We start from the raw sequence: 19,483 nt of genomic DNA, 5'->3' as shown, positions 1-19,483 counted from the left end.
TAATTACTATATTAGTAGCTTAATGACTCCTATTAAAATGTTATTGTCTTTTTTTATGTCCAATGTATTTGTATTTAAGTTCGTGAAGTGTAACTAAATTTATTTGAAATTAACTTAAACTTTTACTTTTCAGGATTCCAATTATAAAATTATAAAAATATATAATTCAGGACTCCAAATATTGCAAAAATACAAGCTCGAAACTCGTCACACTGCGACACGCGTCGCACTGCGGCACATTTTGAGCTTGTCGATTATGAGCGATTTCTGCCCAACAATATATATAATATATGCAATGTGGCCATCTGGAGCGAGTGTGGAAATATAGTGGCCCTCTTCATCATCAAAGTTGCCCACATAGAAGAATGGAGGGAAACGGGGAAGACAGGAAAAGGAGTGGATCCGATGTGGCTCCGGAGCGGTCGGAACATGCAGGCAAAGTCCTCCACGCTTTGGGTTGTGTAATGCCGGTGGTGTAGAAATGGAAGCTTTTGTTCCGTCAGGTTTGATTCTGGGCTGGACTGTGGCTGGAGTGTTTAAAAGTGCAAACACTGTTGTGTTTAGGTATGCATGCATGCACACATCTGCCCTCACTGTGCACGAGGGGTCGAGGGCAATTGTCACGTGCAGAAAGCAACAACTTATTATTCTGTTCTCACTGTAGGTTGTAAAATACTTAGTGTAAATGTTGCCCTTGAGATTCAAAAAATGTACCCTTGGTGTCTTTCTCAATTAATATTCTAAAAACGCCGTATTGGCATGAGAAAACGTTTTCATTACCAAAGCAAAAGTGGAACAAAACAATCCAAACAATGTATGCGCAATAACATTTTTAATATAAATGTCTAAACAACAGCTGTGTTGCATTGCAACTTAGAGAGAAAACTATCTTACGAAACTATAACAATTTAGCATAATTCTCCTCTATCTCTCTCATTCTCTCTCCCTCTCTCTCTCTCTCCCTCTCTCTCTTGCTCTCCATACAAGTCCATTTAGCAGCTGATTCTTCACTCTTAACACAGTTTGTGCTTTGATAAATGTCCTTGGAATGGAACGTGCTCTGAATGCTTATTAATAAAGAGACGAGTTCTGTGTAGGAGAGATGGGGGGGGTCAGGCCGGGATAGGAAGTTTTAGCTCCCATTTTTAAAACATCTGCTGTTTAACCCTTTCAGGTGTGTGTGTGTGTGTGTGTGTGTGTGTGTGTGTGTGTGATATGCAATGTATGCGCGTGTCTGTGTGAGAGACAGCAGACTGTTGGTGAGGCTTTGTTCGGTGGTTCTAGTAAAGATCATTTTTCTAGTTGCATGTCGTCTTCCCGTTTGGATTTTATTTAGAACTCCTGACATAAATAAAATAAATACCTCCAGCAACAAGTGCCCTTATTACGTGTGCAGTTAATTAAAAGACGAAAGCACATAAGTGTTTAATGAGCCAGCGTTTCAACCCGGGTTTCTTTGTCGGGACGTGATGATACATGTACCATGTAGAGAGACATCTGTGGCATGAATACATTGCTTTAAAATTACAACAACCATGTCACTGTTTGCCTACAGTTGTGGGTTCACTGCCCTTAGACTGACCGGTATAGCAGTCTAATAATGTGATTGAAATCAACACAAACGACTTGACAATGACCAAACAGATTGATGACATTAATATAAGCAAGCTGTAAAATATTATTTTGTTTTTGATCAAATCTTTTCTTCTCATTCAGTCGATGTAGAGCACGACATGCTCTACATAAATTGATCAAAAATAAAACAATTGTGTGAACCGTATCCTGATTTTGACAAATATAGACTTTTCAACATAATGCATACTGCATGATGATTGAAAGGCAGAATGAACTATATCAGTTTTAAGGTCAACCACACCAATGCAACTGCTTGCAACTGCCATTGGAGAAAATGGTTGCAAGTAGTTGCAAGGCGGGTGCATTACTTAGTTTAGACAGTTTTTGGTTTAGACTAGTCATTGGTTAGACCAGTCATTAGTCCTACAACTACAACCTATCTCAAACCCTCACCCTAAACCTAACCTCCCACGGGGCAGCACATCTAAACCTAACCTTAACCCATGTCTAACCAATGACTAGTCTAAACTAAGTATGCACCCCTGCAAGGCGAATTATTGGTGTGGTTTGGGCTAACGAAACTAGTCTGATATGTTCAGGGATAGGTGTGCACAGAGCCCATTTGTTAACCACTTGTGGGACAACTCTGGACTGAACCGAGGTAGTAGTGGGTATCACCACCTGGTACTTTTTTAGTAAGGAAACCGAAACTCTTGTATTGTAATGTATGGGTTTAAATGAGGTGAATCGGTCATGTCACTTCTTTACTTGGCAGCAGAAGTCAAAGTGGCCATCTGGGAATGGGAAGGCACCTGGTTTGATCCCAGCCGAGCTACTCAAGCTTTGTGTCGAGACATCCCTATCTGCAAAACAATGAGCCTCGTCGAAATTTCTCCCCGTGTGACCTTCCGGGGCGGGCACAGCACTTTTAATAGGATGGGTCAAATGCTTTTAATAGCATGAGTCAAAGGCAGAGGTGTTAATTTGCCTACGGGGAGCACTACAAAATACCCTTTTTGTTTCTCCTCTGGGAGAGAGTATGTTTTGCCCTCCGTCCGTGTGTGTGTGTGTGTCCGTCCGTCCGTCCGTCCGTCCGTCCGTCCGTTACCAGCTAATCTCCGCCTCCGGCACCGTTAACCTGGTCGATACCAAACTTTGCACACACACTCCCTGGATGCCAACGACGAACCTCTGCCCCAAATTGACCTATAACTGCACCGATCTGAAACGTTGCATGCACACTCCCTAAAGGCCAAGGAAAAACATTTGACCTGCATTTTTCACATCTGCCTTTTTATAGCGTCACCAAGAGGCCACATTTTTTATATTACTACTCCAGATTCTGCCCAAAAATCACACACATGGATACACAGTATCTCTATAGTCATGTGCTCAAGACGGATCTGTCCGATATTTCATATCCCATCCTAATTGTCTAACATTTCATATCCCATCCTAATTGGCTAACATTGGCTTCCAAAGTTTTGCAGGATTGGACAAAAAGCCTCAACTCATGAACGCAGCATGCAATTTACTTTAGCTGCCGGCCTTTTCACTTCATTTTTCATGCACTTTCCTAGTCCTACTAGGCTAAGGAATAAATCCCACCCTTTTCTGTTATAGCGCCACCAACAGGTGGATTTTTGCTAAACACTTGGAACAAAATGCCTCAAATCATCAAATTGCCATCAAAGAAGAAACGGCACCCTTTTCACATTGGCCTAGTATAGTAGTGCCACCAGCAGGCCACAATAACCTGACCTGGCCTGGTTGAGACCTGTGCCCAGAGGGGTACTTCTTTTGTTACTTTTTCTCCGCCACACTGTAATCCTCCCTCTGTAGAGTGCTGATTGCTAATGTGGTCAACATTTCTATCACCAATACCAGTAGGCCTGGCCGTAAACTGGACACCAGGCCGACTTTTCATGTGACTGGTTTCATGTGCGTGGTTGTGCACGTTGACACAAAAATCCTTTCAAGACAACCAGTTTTCTTAACCCATTGAGACCTGAGGCCCATTCTACAAATGCCTTCTAAATCAGTAGTTCTCAAACTTTTCCGCAGCAAGGACTACCCCAAAATGATGGGGCGGATCGGGTCTTCGGGCCTAACATTGTGTTAATTAATCTGGTCGGGCCAAACCTCAGGCCGGTCCAGACAGTTAGGGGCTGGCCCTTCATTTTCAACTCTATTGTCTCTCTGCCTCGCTCTCTTTCTGAGTGTGTGTGCGTGCATGCTTGTGTCTCTCTGCGTCTCCCTCTTAGGCCCGTTCTCATTTCTTTGTGTGGTTGTGGCCGTCGCTCGATGCCTGCTTTCTACTAACACATCGAGGTGACAAACAGGCTGACAGGCAGCACAGAGCATGCAGGCAGAGCGCGCCACGGGATGGTTATATATTTTATAATACATTAGGCTACATAAATGCTGCTGCCGTCTTTCACAATTTCTCACACAGTTTACATTCACCATCGCTGATGAGCGGCGCTTTGTAGGCGAGGAGGAAGCTGGCTTGTTCATTGTAGGAACTCCATTATATCATATATATGGCTCTGCATCAATGTAATAAACATATGCGTTGTGAGCCAACATGAGCCATGATGTCATAAGTTTTGCGGATTCGTCGTTTTGCCTGTTTACACGGAGACTTGTAAAAACGACGTTCTCAAAGATTTCCACTCTGGAAGGTGGTTTCACTTTGTTGCATTTTCAGTTTTCACCTCCCCAAAACGCTGTTCTCGTCTAAAGGGACCCCAGCAAACGATACTTTATTTAGCTGTTTCCTATGAACACCGTTCTCGTAAAGACCACCTTAGTGTTTCTTTCTCTAGTCATCATGAATCACACTGGATGGAATCGGATGTCTGTAAATGAACCTAACGTTCTCTTTTTGTCTCCCCCTTATCTCCCTCTCCTTCTCCTCCTTTCATCCCCTCTCCTCTCACCGCTCAATCCCTCCACGCAGGTGTGTCCTCGTGGTCGGACGTCGCCCCATAGCATCCCCTAACCCCCGCCCCTCCCCGTCCCCTGCCTCACCTCTCATTCTCCTATCGTCCTCCTCTCTCCTCGCCTTCCATCCATCTTCCTCTGCCTCTCCTCTCCTCTCCATCTGTCCTGTCCTCTCCTCCATCATCGCCCACTATGACCACCTCCACCGTGGAGATGTTGGCCCTGGCCATGTCCTCTTCTCCCACCAGCCAGGAGTTGCTGCGCGAGCGGCTGGACGGCTGCGAGGACTCGGGCCGGCGCTACGAAGTGGTGCCGTCTGTGGTGTGCTCCATGTGCTGCCTGTTTGGAGTCATCTACTGCTTCTTCGGTGAGTGTGTGATTTATTTAAAAAAAAAAAGGTTTTTGCGAAAACATGCATATTTTCCTAGTAGCACGTCGGATCACCAATCTTGCGAGCAATGACAATAATGTAACCTTTTTTTTTATGGAGGGCAAATCATTTTATACTTTATGGATTTTATTTTATTTTATGCGTGCCCATTGTTTTATACCAATGTTTTAGGGAACACATTTAGGGGAGTACATTTTGCATATACCCATACTTTTCTCTCTCTCTCTCTCTCTCTCTCTCTCTCTCTCTCTCTCTCTCTCTCTCTCTCAATCTCTCTTTCTTTCATCCTAGCCTAATTTTCTTGCTCTTGTATCATTATCTTCATTTCTCACATGTCATGTTTAAAACTTTCTCTCCCGTTCTCTCTCTTTCTCTCTGTCTCTTTCCCATCAATCATGTCACAACATCTGCTCTGTACCTCCCCTGTTCTTCCATGCACAGCGGATATCTATTCTTCCCACATTGCGTGGGCTCTGTCTCACCTCTACACGTTCTGTCTGCCCTGTTGTCAACCTGTTAAACACCTTCATACGTCCATCTATCAATGACTCTCTCTCCGCTTCTGTTGTTCTCTCGCTCTTTTTCACTCGACAAACACTCCATCTTGCTGCCTTGTTGTTTTCTTGCGTCTCTCGCCTTTTTTTCCCTCCCTTATCCCTCTTGTCCTGCTATGGCTTTCTAATGCCAAATGTATTCTCTGTTGTAACCAAGGGGATTAAAAGAGTAGTGTGTTTGTGGGTGGGGGTGTGTGTGTGTGTGGGTGTGGGAAACTACACCTTTTAATTGTCTCTAAAAAAGTAACCACCTCTCCTCTCCTGCTATATCTTAGACATTATTTTACTGTAGGTTGTGATGTATGTATGTATTCCTTGTGTGTTTCTAGGCATTTTGACAGCAATTTTTATTTAGTTTGTCATAGCCTTCTTTTAAATTAAAGGTAAAAAGAAATTCAGATGACGAATCTACTAAAATGTATTTTGGTGGGCCTTGATGGCGTCGTAATGCATGATTTCACACTTGGTTGCGTGCTGAAAACATACACATACACACGACTTAGTTCTACTGGATCTTTGCTCCACTAATCCCTCCATAACATTTTTGTCTAGTTTTTATTTATTGACAACATTTTCTAGTCAAAAGTTCTAGTCATCGTAGCTTAGCTTTCATTTAGTTTTCGTCAGTGAAAAACATTTTTCGTCATAGTTTTAGTTGACGAAATCAACACTGTTCCTTCCTAGAGGTTGAACAGACTGTGAAAATGAAACATCCCCTTTGGGGCCAAGAACAAAGTCTAAACTTAAGGCCTGATGAGGTGACCACTGAAACGGTGGTTTGTAAAAACAGAGAGACGTGTTTGGGCGAGTCGCTCACCACCGCAGCGTGACGTCATGTTGTAGTTTTCGGTGGTCACCTTATCACCTAAAACTGGAGTATGAATAGGCCTATCCAACTCATCTCTCCTCTTCTCGCCCCCCCCCCATAGGCTACCGCTGCTTCAAGGCGGTGCTCTTCCTGACGGGCCTGATGTTCGGCTCGGTGGTCATCTTCACGCTGTGCTACAAGGAGCGCGTGCTGGACGCCCAGCTGAGCGCGGAGGCGGCGGCCGGCGTGGGCCTGGGCGTGGGCACGCTGTGCGGCCTGGTGACCATGCTGGTGCGCAGCGTGGGCCTCTTCATGGTGGGCGTGCTGCTGGGCCTGCTGTGCGCGCTCGCCTGCCTGGTGGGCATGGAGGAGCTGTCGGGCAGCCCGCCACGCTCCGTCTGGGTGCGTTACGCAACACATTTAGAATGTCACAACCGTATTTATCATGGCTGGTTAACGTAGCACTTTATTACAGCACTTGCCCTATAGCTTCGACGACCTTGCAGGGGTATGCCAAGGCAACAAAAAAAAGACGGCATGTTATTTAGACTAGAGTAGACAGATACTAGACTAGAATAAAAAAGTATTTAAAAGAATTGCTTTGATGCTCATATTAACCTTAAGAGTTATTTCGTTGTTTTTAATTAGCATATGCATTCCATACGTTCCATAGGGCATATGATGACATCATCAACTGGCGACGGGAGCAGTCCCTATTCAGTATTTAAGTCCGACGTCATTTTGTAGTCCTACGTTACGTCCGGGTCCAAGTGGCACCAGCTCCCGTCCGCATCTCATTGTAAATAGAATATCTAAACGCGTGAATCTTTTTACAATGTCGTTATTTTTCAGAAAGGAAGCCATTGAGGGTTAAAATGGGTCTTAATGCTTCCAACTCGAGTAGAATTATTAATGTTTTGTACAAGTGTCCATGACAAAAAACTAATATGATGTGGAGACATTAAAGACTATTATTATCATTATTATTGAAGGTGGTAACAGTCCATTTGCTCAGTAAAATATTTCAGGGGCATATTTAGAAGGTGTGCATATGTTGAATCTAGTTTGCATTAATGAGGATTTAGTTGACACAATTAAATAAAATGGCGATAGTATCCAGTGTGGGGCAGACGGCCTGTCACAGCCAGATTTGGGAGAGCAGCGCAGCTTTGTTGTTGCGAGGAAAGCGGTAAAATGAGACTTTCGTGGTTGTTTTCGTCTCAGATTTAGTCCGACGGAGGGACACAGTATAACACTATGGGGACACAAAAGCGACACAAAAGTAGGACCCGGAAGTATCTCAGGAGGGGGTGCTCACGTCACAGCTAAAATACTGAATTGAGTGAAAATAAACTCCCAGAACAAACTCCCAGAAAACTGCAGTTCTGCTCTTATTCTCCAACTTATACTTACTTACTTTATCTTTCTCTGCACTGTAATTGTATCCGTTATGTTTTTGCTTATTTTGTTTTATGCATCCTAATGTCATTGTATAGTTGTGTTTCCTTTGCTTGATGTTCTACTGCCTTGTTCCAATCTGGCTTTAGGAAAAATCATAGCACAGAAACTGCCCTTGTAAAAGTAATGAATGATCTTAGGGTGTCTGCTGACAAGAAACATGTATCCGTTCTCCTACTGCTAGATTTAACGGCTGCATTTGACACGATTGATCATTCAATTTTAATACAGCGTCTGGAGCACTGGATAGGCCTGTCTGGTACGGCCCTGTCCTGGTTCTCCTCCTACCTTTCAAACAGAAGTTACTTTGTCAATCTAGCCGAGTTTGACTCAGACAAACACGACATCAGTTCTGGTGTCCCACAAGGCTCGATTCTTGGTCCTCTGCTGTTCTCCTTGTACATTCTGCCATTGGGTGAACTCATTACCAAACATGGAGTCAATTTTCATTTCTATGCTGATGATACCCAACTATATCTTTCTGTGGCCCCAGACGATCCCTGTGCTTTGGACCCGCTGTTGACCTGTCTGTCTGGCATCAAGTGTTGGATGAGTGAGAACTTTCTCAAACTGAATGAGGATAAGACGGAAGTTCTCATAATCGGTTCTAGCGAGCAAAGAGAATCAATAATTGGCAGACTTGGCAACCTGACTGTAGAAGGTAACAGTACAGTAAAGAACCTGGGGGTTATTATTGATTCTGAATTGAATTTTAATTCACACATTAATCATGTTACCAAGATTGCTTTTTTTCACCTTAGAAATATTGCACGGATCAGATCCTATCTGTCCTTGGACGATGCAAAAACGCTAATCCACGCCTTTGTTTTTTCTCGGCTTGACTACTGCAATGCACTCTTTTCAGGACTCCCTAAGAAAGCGACTGACAGATTACAACTTGTCCAAAATGCAGCAGCTAGAGTTTTAACTAGAACTAGGATGAGAGAACATATTACTCCAGTTTTGGCATCACTGCACTGGCTTCCGGTTGTTTTCAGGATTGACTTTAAAATTCTGTTACTTGTCTATAAAGCTCTCAATGGTCTCGCACCTCCGTACCTCCGTGACTGCCTACCTAGATATGTCCCTAGCCGCCCCCTCAGGTCCTCCAACGCTGGCCTACTTGAAGTGCCTAAAGGTATGTGCACAAAGAAGTACGGTGAGGCAGCTTTTTGCTTCTATGGCCCAACAGCCTGGAATAAACTTCCATTCGAGCTCAGACACGCACCCTCTGTAGACATTTTTAAATCTCAACTCAAGACTCACCTCTTCACCCTTGCTTTTAGTTGAGTTTTATTTATTTTATGTGTTTCTATTTATTTTATGTTCTTATATTCGGTTTTGTTCTCTGCTATTGTTTTATCATTTTAACTACTTGTGTTTTATTGTATTTTATTTTTGTGTCCTGCCCTGTGAAGCACTTTGAGCTGCATTTTATGTATGAAAAGTGCTATACAAATAAAGTTTATTATTATTATTATTATTGTTGCAGCGCGACACGTTGTGGGCTTGTAGATCGGCTATTTTCATCATGCAACTAATTGTAAAATGACTTATACTGGATATCTTGTCCCTTCCTATAACATTTTAGTCTAGTTTTTATTTGTTGACAAAATTGTCAGTATATTTAGTCATCATAGCTTAGTTTTTATATAGTTTCCATTTAGTTTTCGTCAGTGGAAAAATGTAGTCGACGAACATCTTTCGTCTTAGTTTTAGTCGAGACGAAATCAACACTGCTTTTTTTTGATTGATTGAAATATTTATTAACATTTTGTAGAATTTACAGTACATTTTAAGCACAAACTCAATACAAAGACTGTCAACTGTGAGTGGACGACCCAATTAAGCATTACACTTGTTTACAACAGGGTCCACATTGTTCATTGTCCGCCACTGTTAAAATGAAACCACGCCTCGCCGTGGCCCCGCATTGGCCCCACATCATGTCCCATGTGTATCTCCAGGTGCCCCTGGGCGTGCTGCTGGGCCTGGGCATGCTGTTCGCCGTGCTCACGCTGCAGTGGCCGCGGCTCTTCGTCACGCTGTCGACGGCGGCGTTCGGCGCGGCGGTCATCACGGTGGCCCTGGACTACTTCCTGGAGCTGTTTGCGCTGGTGCTGTACATGTACGAGCGAGTGAAGGCGGCCGCCCGCCTGGCGCCCGTCTGCTGGGTGACGTGGACGCTGCTGGCCGTCTGGCCCGCGCTCACGCTGCTGGGCGTGGCCGTGCAGTGGAAGGTGACGGCCGAGGGATACTCCCACACCAAGGGTGAGTGAGAGGGTGGAGGCTATACTCCCACACCAAGGGTGAGTGAGAGGGTGGAGGCTATACTCCCACACCAAGGGTGAGTGAGAGGGTGGGGGCTATACTCCCACACCAAGGGTGAGTGAGAGGGTGGGGGCTATACTCCCACACCAAGGGTGAGTGAGAGGGTGGGGGCTATACTCCCACACCAAGGGTGAGTGAGAGGGTGGGGGCTGTACTCCCACACCAAGGGTGAGTGAGAGGGTGGGGGCTATACTCCCACACCAAGGGTGAGTGAGAGGGTGGGGGCTATACTCCCACACCAAGGGTGAGTGAGAGGGTGGGGGCTGCAGCGGGATGTGGAAGAGTAGCCTCGGAAACCCAGACGTTTTGATTTCCAGGGAGAAAAAAAAAGTCTGGGTCCGAGTCCACTCTCATTCGGCATAGAGTAGCGCAAACATCGCTCAGTCTCTGCTGATTTCTGATCGTCTGCACCTTTGTTAAATTGACACACACACGCACACATGTACACACACACACTCTCTCTCTGTCGCTCTAAGTAATTAGTCTCATGTCGCGCAGCTGCGCATAGTTTCTCCCGGCGGATCCTGCCGGGAGCTGCTTATGCCATAGAAAGCATAGGTGAGTTCCAGGCTAGTGGAAGAGTGACTAAAATGAAAATCTGGTTACTGTATTTCTGTTGATGGCGATTATTCGAATAGTTGTTGTTGTTATTATCATTATTATTATTAGTACTTATGTTCTACTGTGTGTGATGTGTGGATTAATTACATTTTTGCGTCTTACGGGATTGATAAGACACCACAAGCATGAATAAACAATAACACATTCACTTCCTGAACACAGAAACTGCACAGACATTCTCAATATCGTTTAGATCACAGTAAGTGCAAATCTGCTCTTCTACTATTACTCCTCCTATAGACCGATTCCGTAGCGGTTTCATGGTTGCAGCCTACGTATTTCCTGTAGGCGGACTCGACGTAGCTGCGGGGATAAAACCCTCACCAGGCGCACCTCTTCTACTACAGTGAACGGCAGAGTGACTGATGTTAGTTTGCCTCATACTTTACTCCTTTACCTGCTTTTTTACTAACACTAACATTACAAAGATGCCCAGAACATTGAGATGAACCTGTGTAGTTTATGGCTGCTCCAACAGTAGTGGCAACATAAAAAATAAAATAAAACGGAATGTCTAATATCCACCGCGGTGGCTGAGACCAGAGCCATTGAGTAATGGTTGAGACGAAGCAGGGAAAGATACATATCGCCAGTCTTACCCAATACTAGGGATGCACCGAAAGGGAAATTCTTGGCCGAAACCGAATACCGAATATAGGAAACAGTTGGCCGAAAACCGAATACCGAATAGCCGAATACATATTTGTTGTAAAGCTACCTGATTATGGCAAAAGACATGATTATGGCAAAACCTAACTTAAATAATAAACACTTATGGGTCCATTAAAAGAACATCTAATTAATTGGAGGCTTTGTGATTAATTAATCTCAATTAATCACATATCAATAGGCCTATTTGACCTGAGCAGTGAGCTTTTTTTTCTACATAAGCATAGGCAATAAAACAAGTAGTAATAATAATAGTGATAATAATATTATTTATATAAAGCTTCTCTGAGTACTTAAGACACTTTTCAAGGAGAACATGAGAAAACAAATAAAAACAACTTTATTAGAGAAAAACTAAAGACTATGGAATAAAATAAATTAAAGTGGAATGAGATAGCAATATTCCAGAGGTGGGTTTGAATTTATAGGTGGTGGCATGTCTCTGAGTTTTGGGAAGTGCATCGTTTTGACAGGTCTGCCTGCTGACTGTGGACAGTGAGTGAAACCCTGACCATTAAACATGGGCAGATGCAACGATACTGTATCATTCATTGTTAAAGCTCCAAATGATATTCCCATTCGTCTTTGTGTCTGCCCGTGTACTGTAAACGCAGCAGCGAGTGTGAGGTGTTGGGGAACGGATGGAAAGTACATAGTGTTAAAACTAACGTTAGCTCCCATGCTAGCTATAGCTTCCTTCGTCAACAGAACACCACCCGTCCACAGATCGGGTGGAAGAGCTGCTGATATCACGTTGCTTGTGCCCGTGGATGGGAAATAAGATTTAAAAGGCTATGGAAGCGTGGATTAAAGCACAGATGTATGCAATAAAGTTGTGTCGGATCTGCCTGTGCATTGAAGCATTCCGTGACTGCTGCTTGTGTGTTGTGTAAGTGTTGTGACTGCTGGCTGCTTCCTGCTGAGCTGATGCATAGTTAATGAGCGTCATAAGCATGCGCCCTTCCTGCGCTGAAAGTAGCAGATCTACAAGCTATCTACTCGTCGCAATGCACAGCGCGTTGGGCTTGTACATCTTTGTTTTTCCCGCAGCTTAGTTCGATTCACAAATTTAGGACCACTACTACTATTCTGTGATATTTTTCGGCTTATTTGAGCCGAAACCGAATAGGCCGAAAATAATTTTTTAGCCATTTTCGGCCGAATATTTTCGGTGGCCGAATTTTCGGTGCATCCCTACCCAATACCAAATCTTTCTGTTTTATGAACACAAGGCTGCTGTATTTTATACCTCATACTAAGCATTTAAAGTATGAGGTATAAAGTACACTGGCGTTATGTATCTTTCACTGCTTCGTCTCAACCATTACTCAATGGCTCTGGTCTCAGCCACCGCGGTGGATATTAGACATTCCGTTTTATTACATTTTTTATGTTGCCACTACTGTTGGAGCAGCCATAAACTACACAGGTTCATCTCGATGTTCTGGGCATCTTTGTAATGTTAGTGTTAGTAAAAAAAGCAGGTAAAGGAGCAAAGTTTTAGGCAAACTAACATCAGTCACTCTGCCGTTCACTGTAGTGGAAGAGGTGCACCTGGTGAGGGTTTTATCCCCGCAGCTACGTCGAGTCCGCCTACAGGAAATACGTAGGCTGCGACCATGAGACCAGCTACAGAATCGGTCTATACCTACCAGACTCCAGGTGCAGGGGCAAGATCCCAGAACGGAGTTGCGAACATACAGATCTTTTGTCTTTTGGATAAAGCACAAACGTACTTTTCACTGGGGTGAAAAACCCGAAGGAGTGACGGATTGGACTGAGACATGACAATGGAGGAGTAGAGAGAGGACATAAAGATGGATAGATCGCTAAGAGGAAGCAACGGAGGGGAGGGGATGAATTGACGGAGGGATAAGACGAGACTGTCATCGGCAGTAAAAGGAGGAATGCAGTTAACATGACATGACGTCCATCAACAAAGGAGAAGTCCTGTCTGGGCGTCTGAGTGGATACATGTTGGCACAGGCACAGGCAGGCTCCCAAATGTTTGCACGTGCACATGCTGTGTGTGTGTGTGTGTGTGTGTGTGTGTTTGTGGAAACACAAACAAAGAGAGACAAAAGACATTCTATTTGGAAAGTGCTGGGAGTTGATAGAGAGTGGGATGGAGGGAGGGAGGGAGGGAGGGAGGGAGGGAGGGAGGGAGGGCAGCTGTCAGGAGGTGAATTTGATCATTAATTCCAGGCTCCAATATACCGAACTACTTGTATAGGTGGTGCAAAGAATAATCCTATACTCGGCCTCTAACTCAGTGGTTCTCTCAAACGTTTTAATTTCACAGACCATAACTGTGAGTGTCGTGATGTGACACATTGTGAGATTATAGGTCGGCTATTTCAGGAAAATGTACTGTGTCTCTCTTGTTTGACCATTGACCAGTATAACAACAAGTCTGTTGGTAAGTAGCAGTGATGCGCATGCCGGGCCCGTTGCCCGCCGGTTCAAGGTCAAGGTTTTCAGCGCAATTATCGTGCGGCGGGTGGCGCACGAAAAAGGAGGAGAAAAAAAGCATTCCGGTACCTGCTCTACTGGGTCTACCGTCTCCTCCTCCTGCTGAAACCATCAGCTTGCTCTGTTGTTCATCAATGTGTTGCTTTACTTGCGCTTTAGCCCCTGCCTTTTTGACCATTGGAGAATAGTGAACCTGATCGTCATCAGCTCAATGAGCACCAAATCTGCACCAAATCTTTCTTGATTGAGCGAGGTGCTGTGCATGCGTGCACAGTGCGCGCACAAATAATTATAGCAGATCTACAAAGCTCACAACGTGTTGCAGGCAATGTGTTGTGAGCTTGTAGAGCGGCTGTTTTGGGTGTGCGGTGCCGCCGGCGCGCCACGAAGTTGAAGTATACACAATCAAAACTAAAATGAGCACATGAGATTCATTCATTTAGAGCGGGGAGCTACACTGCTGCAGTGCGCACACAACCCAAACGGGTGAAGTGAGACTGATAGTAGGCTATGTCACGTACTGTATGTGTAAGTGTTATACTGTTCATTCAAATAATTTGTTACGACTCTCTCTCTCATAACGAGCGACCTGCGCTGGATTTTTCATAAAGTAGTCCAGTGTCATTTCACAATTTTCAACCTCACAAACTTTCTGACTGACAGGAATGCAATTATGCGATCCTTATTAATAACAGCAAAGCAAGCAACTGCTCATTTTACTTTGATAACCAGTAATTTGGGCTACAGGGCAGACTGGTTGGGTCATATCCTAGCTGTCAAAGATGTAAAGATGTCTGGGTTATATCACAGAGATGAAACGCACACACGCGCACACACGCGAGCGCAAATGTGCAAATGAAGGCAACGTTGCCCTCAATTGTCAGTGTCATGCCCATAAGTAACAATGTACGCCGAACTGAACACACGCCGATACATGGACAGGGAGAGCAGGTTGAGATATGGTCCCCCTGGGGTGTGTTGTGTTGTGTAACTCGTATTGTGTTTTCATATCTGACCTTCCCCAGCCTGCGGTTCTGTCAACAAATATCACACTCCTAAACAGTGGCACGCACCGGGCAAGTCAAGGACATGTCAGCCAGACAAGCTGCGAGCTGGTTCACACACTTTGTGCGCGTGCGTGTGCGTGTAGCATTGACTAATTATGGTTCTAATTGGAGGGAAATGTGTTGCTAGTGTCTTACTAAACGAGCGGCATGTAGATCTTTGGTGAATTTTCCCTGTCAGAATAGGGATGCTGGGGTCAAGTATGAAGTTATTTTCAGTTTGTCCTATAATGGAAACTGTTTTCCTCCGTGACATACTCTTAGGGGGAAATATTTGCATATTTACGTACTGTAATATGATATAGGATTCTGCCCGAGTACAAAACTCTGATGCTGGCCTTCAACGGAACCAAAGGTATGGCACCCCCATATCTTCAGTCTGATCGGACCCTACAGTCCGCCTCGCACGCTCAGATCAGCCTGAAAACTCACGTCTTCAGACTCCAGCACTTGCACTAGCCTCGACGACCTTACAGGTGTATGCAAAGGCCAAATGTATTTTATTTAGAATTATAATTTAGCATTTTATGTAGACGTTGCACTAGCACTCTACTCTATAACGTATACTCATAGCTTCACTGTATAGATAATCTACTGTTGGACAGATATTAGTTTCTTAGCTTGCTTGTGATTGTTGATGAATATCTCTATGTATTTGTATTGCCTTGCTTACTGTAAATTGCTCTGGATTAAGAGCGTCTGCTAAATTGTAGTTCTAACTCAGGGGTGCCGTGGGTGAAAAGTGTATTTACAGTACTAGTATTTACAGTATTTACAGTACCACTGTAACAGTGGCCGTCGTCTCTTCTCTGCTCCGTCAGTGATCATCAGTCGTCAGCAGAGGAGGATGCAGGTGATGCGCATCAGACAGAAGGAGGACCGTAGCGGACGCAAGAAGAAGAAGGGGGGCGGAGCCTCCACGTCGCACCACCAGGCCAAGGCGCCGGAGCCGGCCTACCGCCGCAAGCCCAACCCCATCCGCCGCTACGACGGAGACGTGCTCTCGCCGGTGAGTGGCAGGCCAGCGGCCATTTTGCTTCTTTCGTTTGCTCTCTCCGATTGATTTTATTTTCGCGATATTGAAAGAGCACAGTAGCACTTTCCAACATACAGGGATTCATTTACAGTCATAGCGTCACAGTGGATAAAAATCACACGTGTGTGAAGTGAGGGGCGCCCACTGTGGCTGCCACATGACATCACTGCTTAAAGCAAACATTAAAAGTACATAGACTTGGCTGCCAAACATCACCCTAGGGGGGGAAAAATAGTTCTCAAACTTCTTAATTTCAAACACCGAGTAAAGGTCCCTGCGCACCGAGCGCGTTTTTCTGATTTTTGTTTTTGCTGCGTTTCTCCATCGGTTTTCCGAAAAACGCGTCCAGTGTGCAACCACCATAAGTGTCCATTTGTTGGATTTGCTTTTTCAGAGTCTTTCAATTACGCAACTTTGCAAACACACATTTTTCAACCTTCCCTAGGTTACCTGAAAAAACTATATTGGAATGTATAATGTCACCCTGAGACTCCGTGAATAACATCTTCATTTATAATGCTCTTATCTCTTCTAAATTAACGACACTCTCTGGGGTGAGGTATACATGGGAGAGGGAACTTGGGACGGCGCTACCCGAGGATTTGTGGAAGGAAGCGCTATCTAGAATAAACTTGTCTTGTTTATGTGCCCATGTGTGGTGTCTTATCCAATTCAAAGTGGTCCATAGGACACTGGTGACTCCTGTACCAGGTGTCTTTACTCACCTGCAGACCATACACACACTCTTTACTCCAACTTGCTCATTTTTGGAAACCCTTTTCTCATACTCTCTCCGCGGTCTTTGGCTATACTGTGCATCTGTGTCCCCTATAGTTGCTATTTTGGGTGTGTCTCCTGTGGTGGGCAGATTCAGTTGCCTTCGCCTCCCTCAAAGCGAGGCGCCGCATTTTGCTTCACTGGAACCTCCTGCCACGACATCCTGGCTAAATGACCCGTCATTCTTTATTCACCTAGAAAATGTTTAATTTTCAACTATGGGCTCACTGAATAACTTCTCTAGAACCTGGGACCATTTTCTTTTATATATTAATTCCTTAACGGCAATTGATTAATTTCCCTCTCTCTCTTCTTTAGCTTATTTTATATGGTAATTTATTGCAGACAAGTTTCTTTCCTAATTATTTTTTGTAAGTATTGTTTATTAGTCTATTCTCCCCTCAGGGCTAGCGGGTGGGTGGGTATGCGTTATTGTTGGTTTTGTTTAGTCATGGATGTTATTGTTGTTTTCTGTTGGGTTTTGTGTACTATCTTCCTTGTATGTATTGTATTTAAAAAAAAAAACAATAAAACATTATAAAAAATAAGAAACGGTGTTCATTTGGTGTGTGTGTGTGTGTGTGTGTGTGACACTGTGTTTGAGTTTTCCTCTAAAATATCACTCTCTCCTCCTTCCTCGCCCGCAGAGCTACATCCAGAACTTCCGCGAGCGGCAGATGGAGGAGGCTCGCCCGTACCCCAGCAGCCGCCTGATGGGGGGTCCCCACGCCATGGTGGAGGTGGACTATGACTGCGGCTCGACGGCGCCCCTCACCGGCGGGGCCAACCCTGGGCCTTCACTGCGGATCTGAACCACTTTATTGTCTCTCTCACTAGAGGCCTGACGCTCTGACCATGGGTTTTACGTTCCTCCCCTAGACGGGGTTTAACCAGGGACGTGCAGAGAATGTTAGACAGACAGGGGCTGAAACTCCCTAAAAGGGCACTTTTGGCACAAAAAAAGCAAAAAAAATACCTGATCTACAACGCGCTGTGACACGTTGTGAGCTTGTAGATCAGCTATTTTTGGGGGTCGAGCCCTCACTTTGCTCAGATTTCTACACTAGAGGACAAATTATTTCGACGCAAAATGCTGCGTTCAAGTTCGGGAGAGTTTCGGGAAAAGGCACTTCTCCTGAGTGCTGCCTTCTGGTATCACATGGAAAGGAAGTTTTGCATTTCTTTCACCACAGTAAAAGCTTCATTTGTGGCTTTTTTTTTTTTTTACAGACCGGTCAAAAGGGCAGTGGATCAAACCCCCTTTTGATGTCTGTGGGCACGTGCCTGACCTACTGGGTTAAAATGGTATAACCAGACCCACGACTAACCACACGTCCCACAGCTAGGCTAGACCACAAGCTTCTGTGGGTTTTAATTACGCATCTGAAATGGATCGAAACACAACCCAAACAACCAGGTTTGTGGGTTTACATGACATTTCAGTCATGCCCACACGATTAACCGCAGGATTGGCTGGATTTCCCTAAACTGGATTTAGACAAACCTTAATTAAATGGGTTTTAAGTGGACTTAACCACACCGCGACTGGAGCTAACCGCATCCCCGTGCCTGGGGCGTCCGGTCGTACTCCCAAAATGGCAGTAGCCATGCCCCTTGACAAACATCCACTCCCCTTTTCCTGTCTACTAGATGGAGCAGCCACTGTGTGTGAAAACAACAGGGGGCCGAATTCCTAGACATGCTACACGCAAACGCACAAAACACATGCATGCCTGCACTTATGTGGCTCTATACTTCTTGCACTGCAAGATTCTTACTTTCTCTCTCTCTCTCTCCCTCCCCCGCCCACCCATTATATCACCTGTTCTGCCAAAACTCGATCAGGGATCGCATTGCGGCACGCGCCTGGCTCAGGTGTCGACAGGCTCAGGTGTTAAAAGTGGGAAGACAATCTTGTGCTGTTCCACCATGCTGCGTGCGTCTGCTGTGTGGTCGTTCTTTTGTTTTCTGTGACACTTTAGAAGATGAGGCTGAAAAATAACTTTAATAATAATAATATATAGGAGGAACCGAGGTGCTTTTGAAAAAAAGGGGGGAAATGGGGTCTCCTTAAAGGAGATCTGGGACCTAAATCCCTGAAAGGGGTCATACGGATCCTTGAATGAAAACATTTAGGGGTCTTAAAGTGGAAATTAGGTTCCCTAAAATGGGAACTGAAGTCCCTTAAGTGGAGATTAATGTTACTTATATGGTGAAATAAGGGTTCTTAAAACGGTCTTTGAGGCCCTTACTTAGCTCTCTGTGCCATCTAGACAACCAGCGTTCCCCCCCCTGCCGGAGAGAGACATTCAGGGAGGGCGTTCGTTAAACGCGTTCATCATACTTGGTGCTGCACCATTCACTTCTTCACAAGACAAACTGCACTTTGAAGGGGAGGGGAGTGGGTTTTCCGCTTATATGGGTGCCTTGCCTGCCCCTTCTTGGACTGTACCATAGCAGCAGCAGGAGGGGGCGGGGGGTTACTGGCAGACCTCCTATGAATTTGACTGTGTTTAAGATATATAGATGATTATAATGTTTTGGAGAGGGGGGCTGTGACATGCAGGGTGAAATGTTTTGCGGTCTAGCTGGCTCATTGTGTGTCCAAATGCTTGTGGAACATGTTGCATGTTGGTGTCCTGTAAAATTGCAGATCTATACTAATACTTTGTTAGTAAAAAGAAAATGGAAATAGCACAGAGATACAGTAAAACACAAAAGGATAACACAAATAGTCCAACAAAACATCCTGGCGTGGGTACTCGTTTCCATTGTGGTCCT

At 44.7% G+C, this 19,483-nt stretch overlaps 1 protein-coding gene across 1 annotated transcript in view; it reads left to right on the top strand.

The window, feature by feature from the left end:
• Nucleotides 1–19,483, top strand: part of tmem198ab (transmembrane protein 198ab) — a 59,875-nt gene extending 40,392 nt beyond the window's left edge. The window contains exons 2-6 of the mRNA XM_083758676.1: nt 4,538–4,888; nt 6,396–6,676; nt 9,700–10,003; nt 15,711–15,898; nt 17,350–19,483. Of these exons, the coding sequence (XP_083614802.1) occupies nt 4,714–4,888; nt 6,396–6,676; nt 9,700–10,003; nt 15,711–15,898; nt 17,350–17,514 (1,113 nt within the window). The 5' untranslated portion in view covers nt 4,538–4,713 and the 3' untranslated portion in view covers nt 17,515–19,483. The remainder of the gene's footprint in view (nt 1–4,537; nt 4,889–6,395; nt 6,677–9,699; nt 10,004–15,710; nt 15,899–17,349) is intronic.

The sequence above is a fragment of the Protomyctophum parallelum genome, assembly GCF_964188405.1.
Source record: "Protomyctophum parallelum genome assembly, chromosome: 23".
Classification (NCBI taxonomy): Eukaryota; Metazoa; Chordata; class Actinopteri; order Myctophiformes; family Myctophidae; genus Protomyctophum; species Protomyctophum parallelum.
This window is presented reverse-complemented; position numbering and strand designations above follow the sequence as displayed.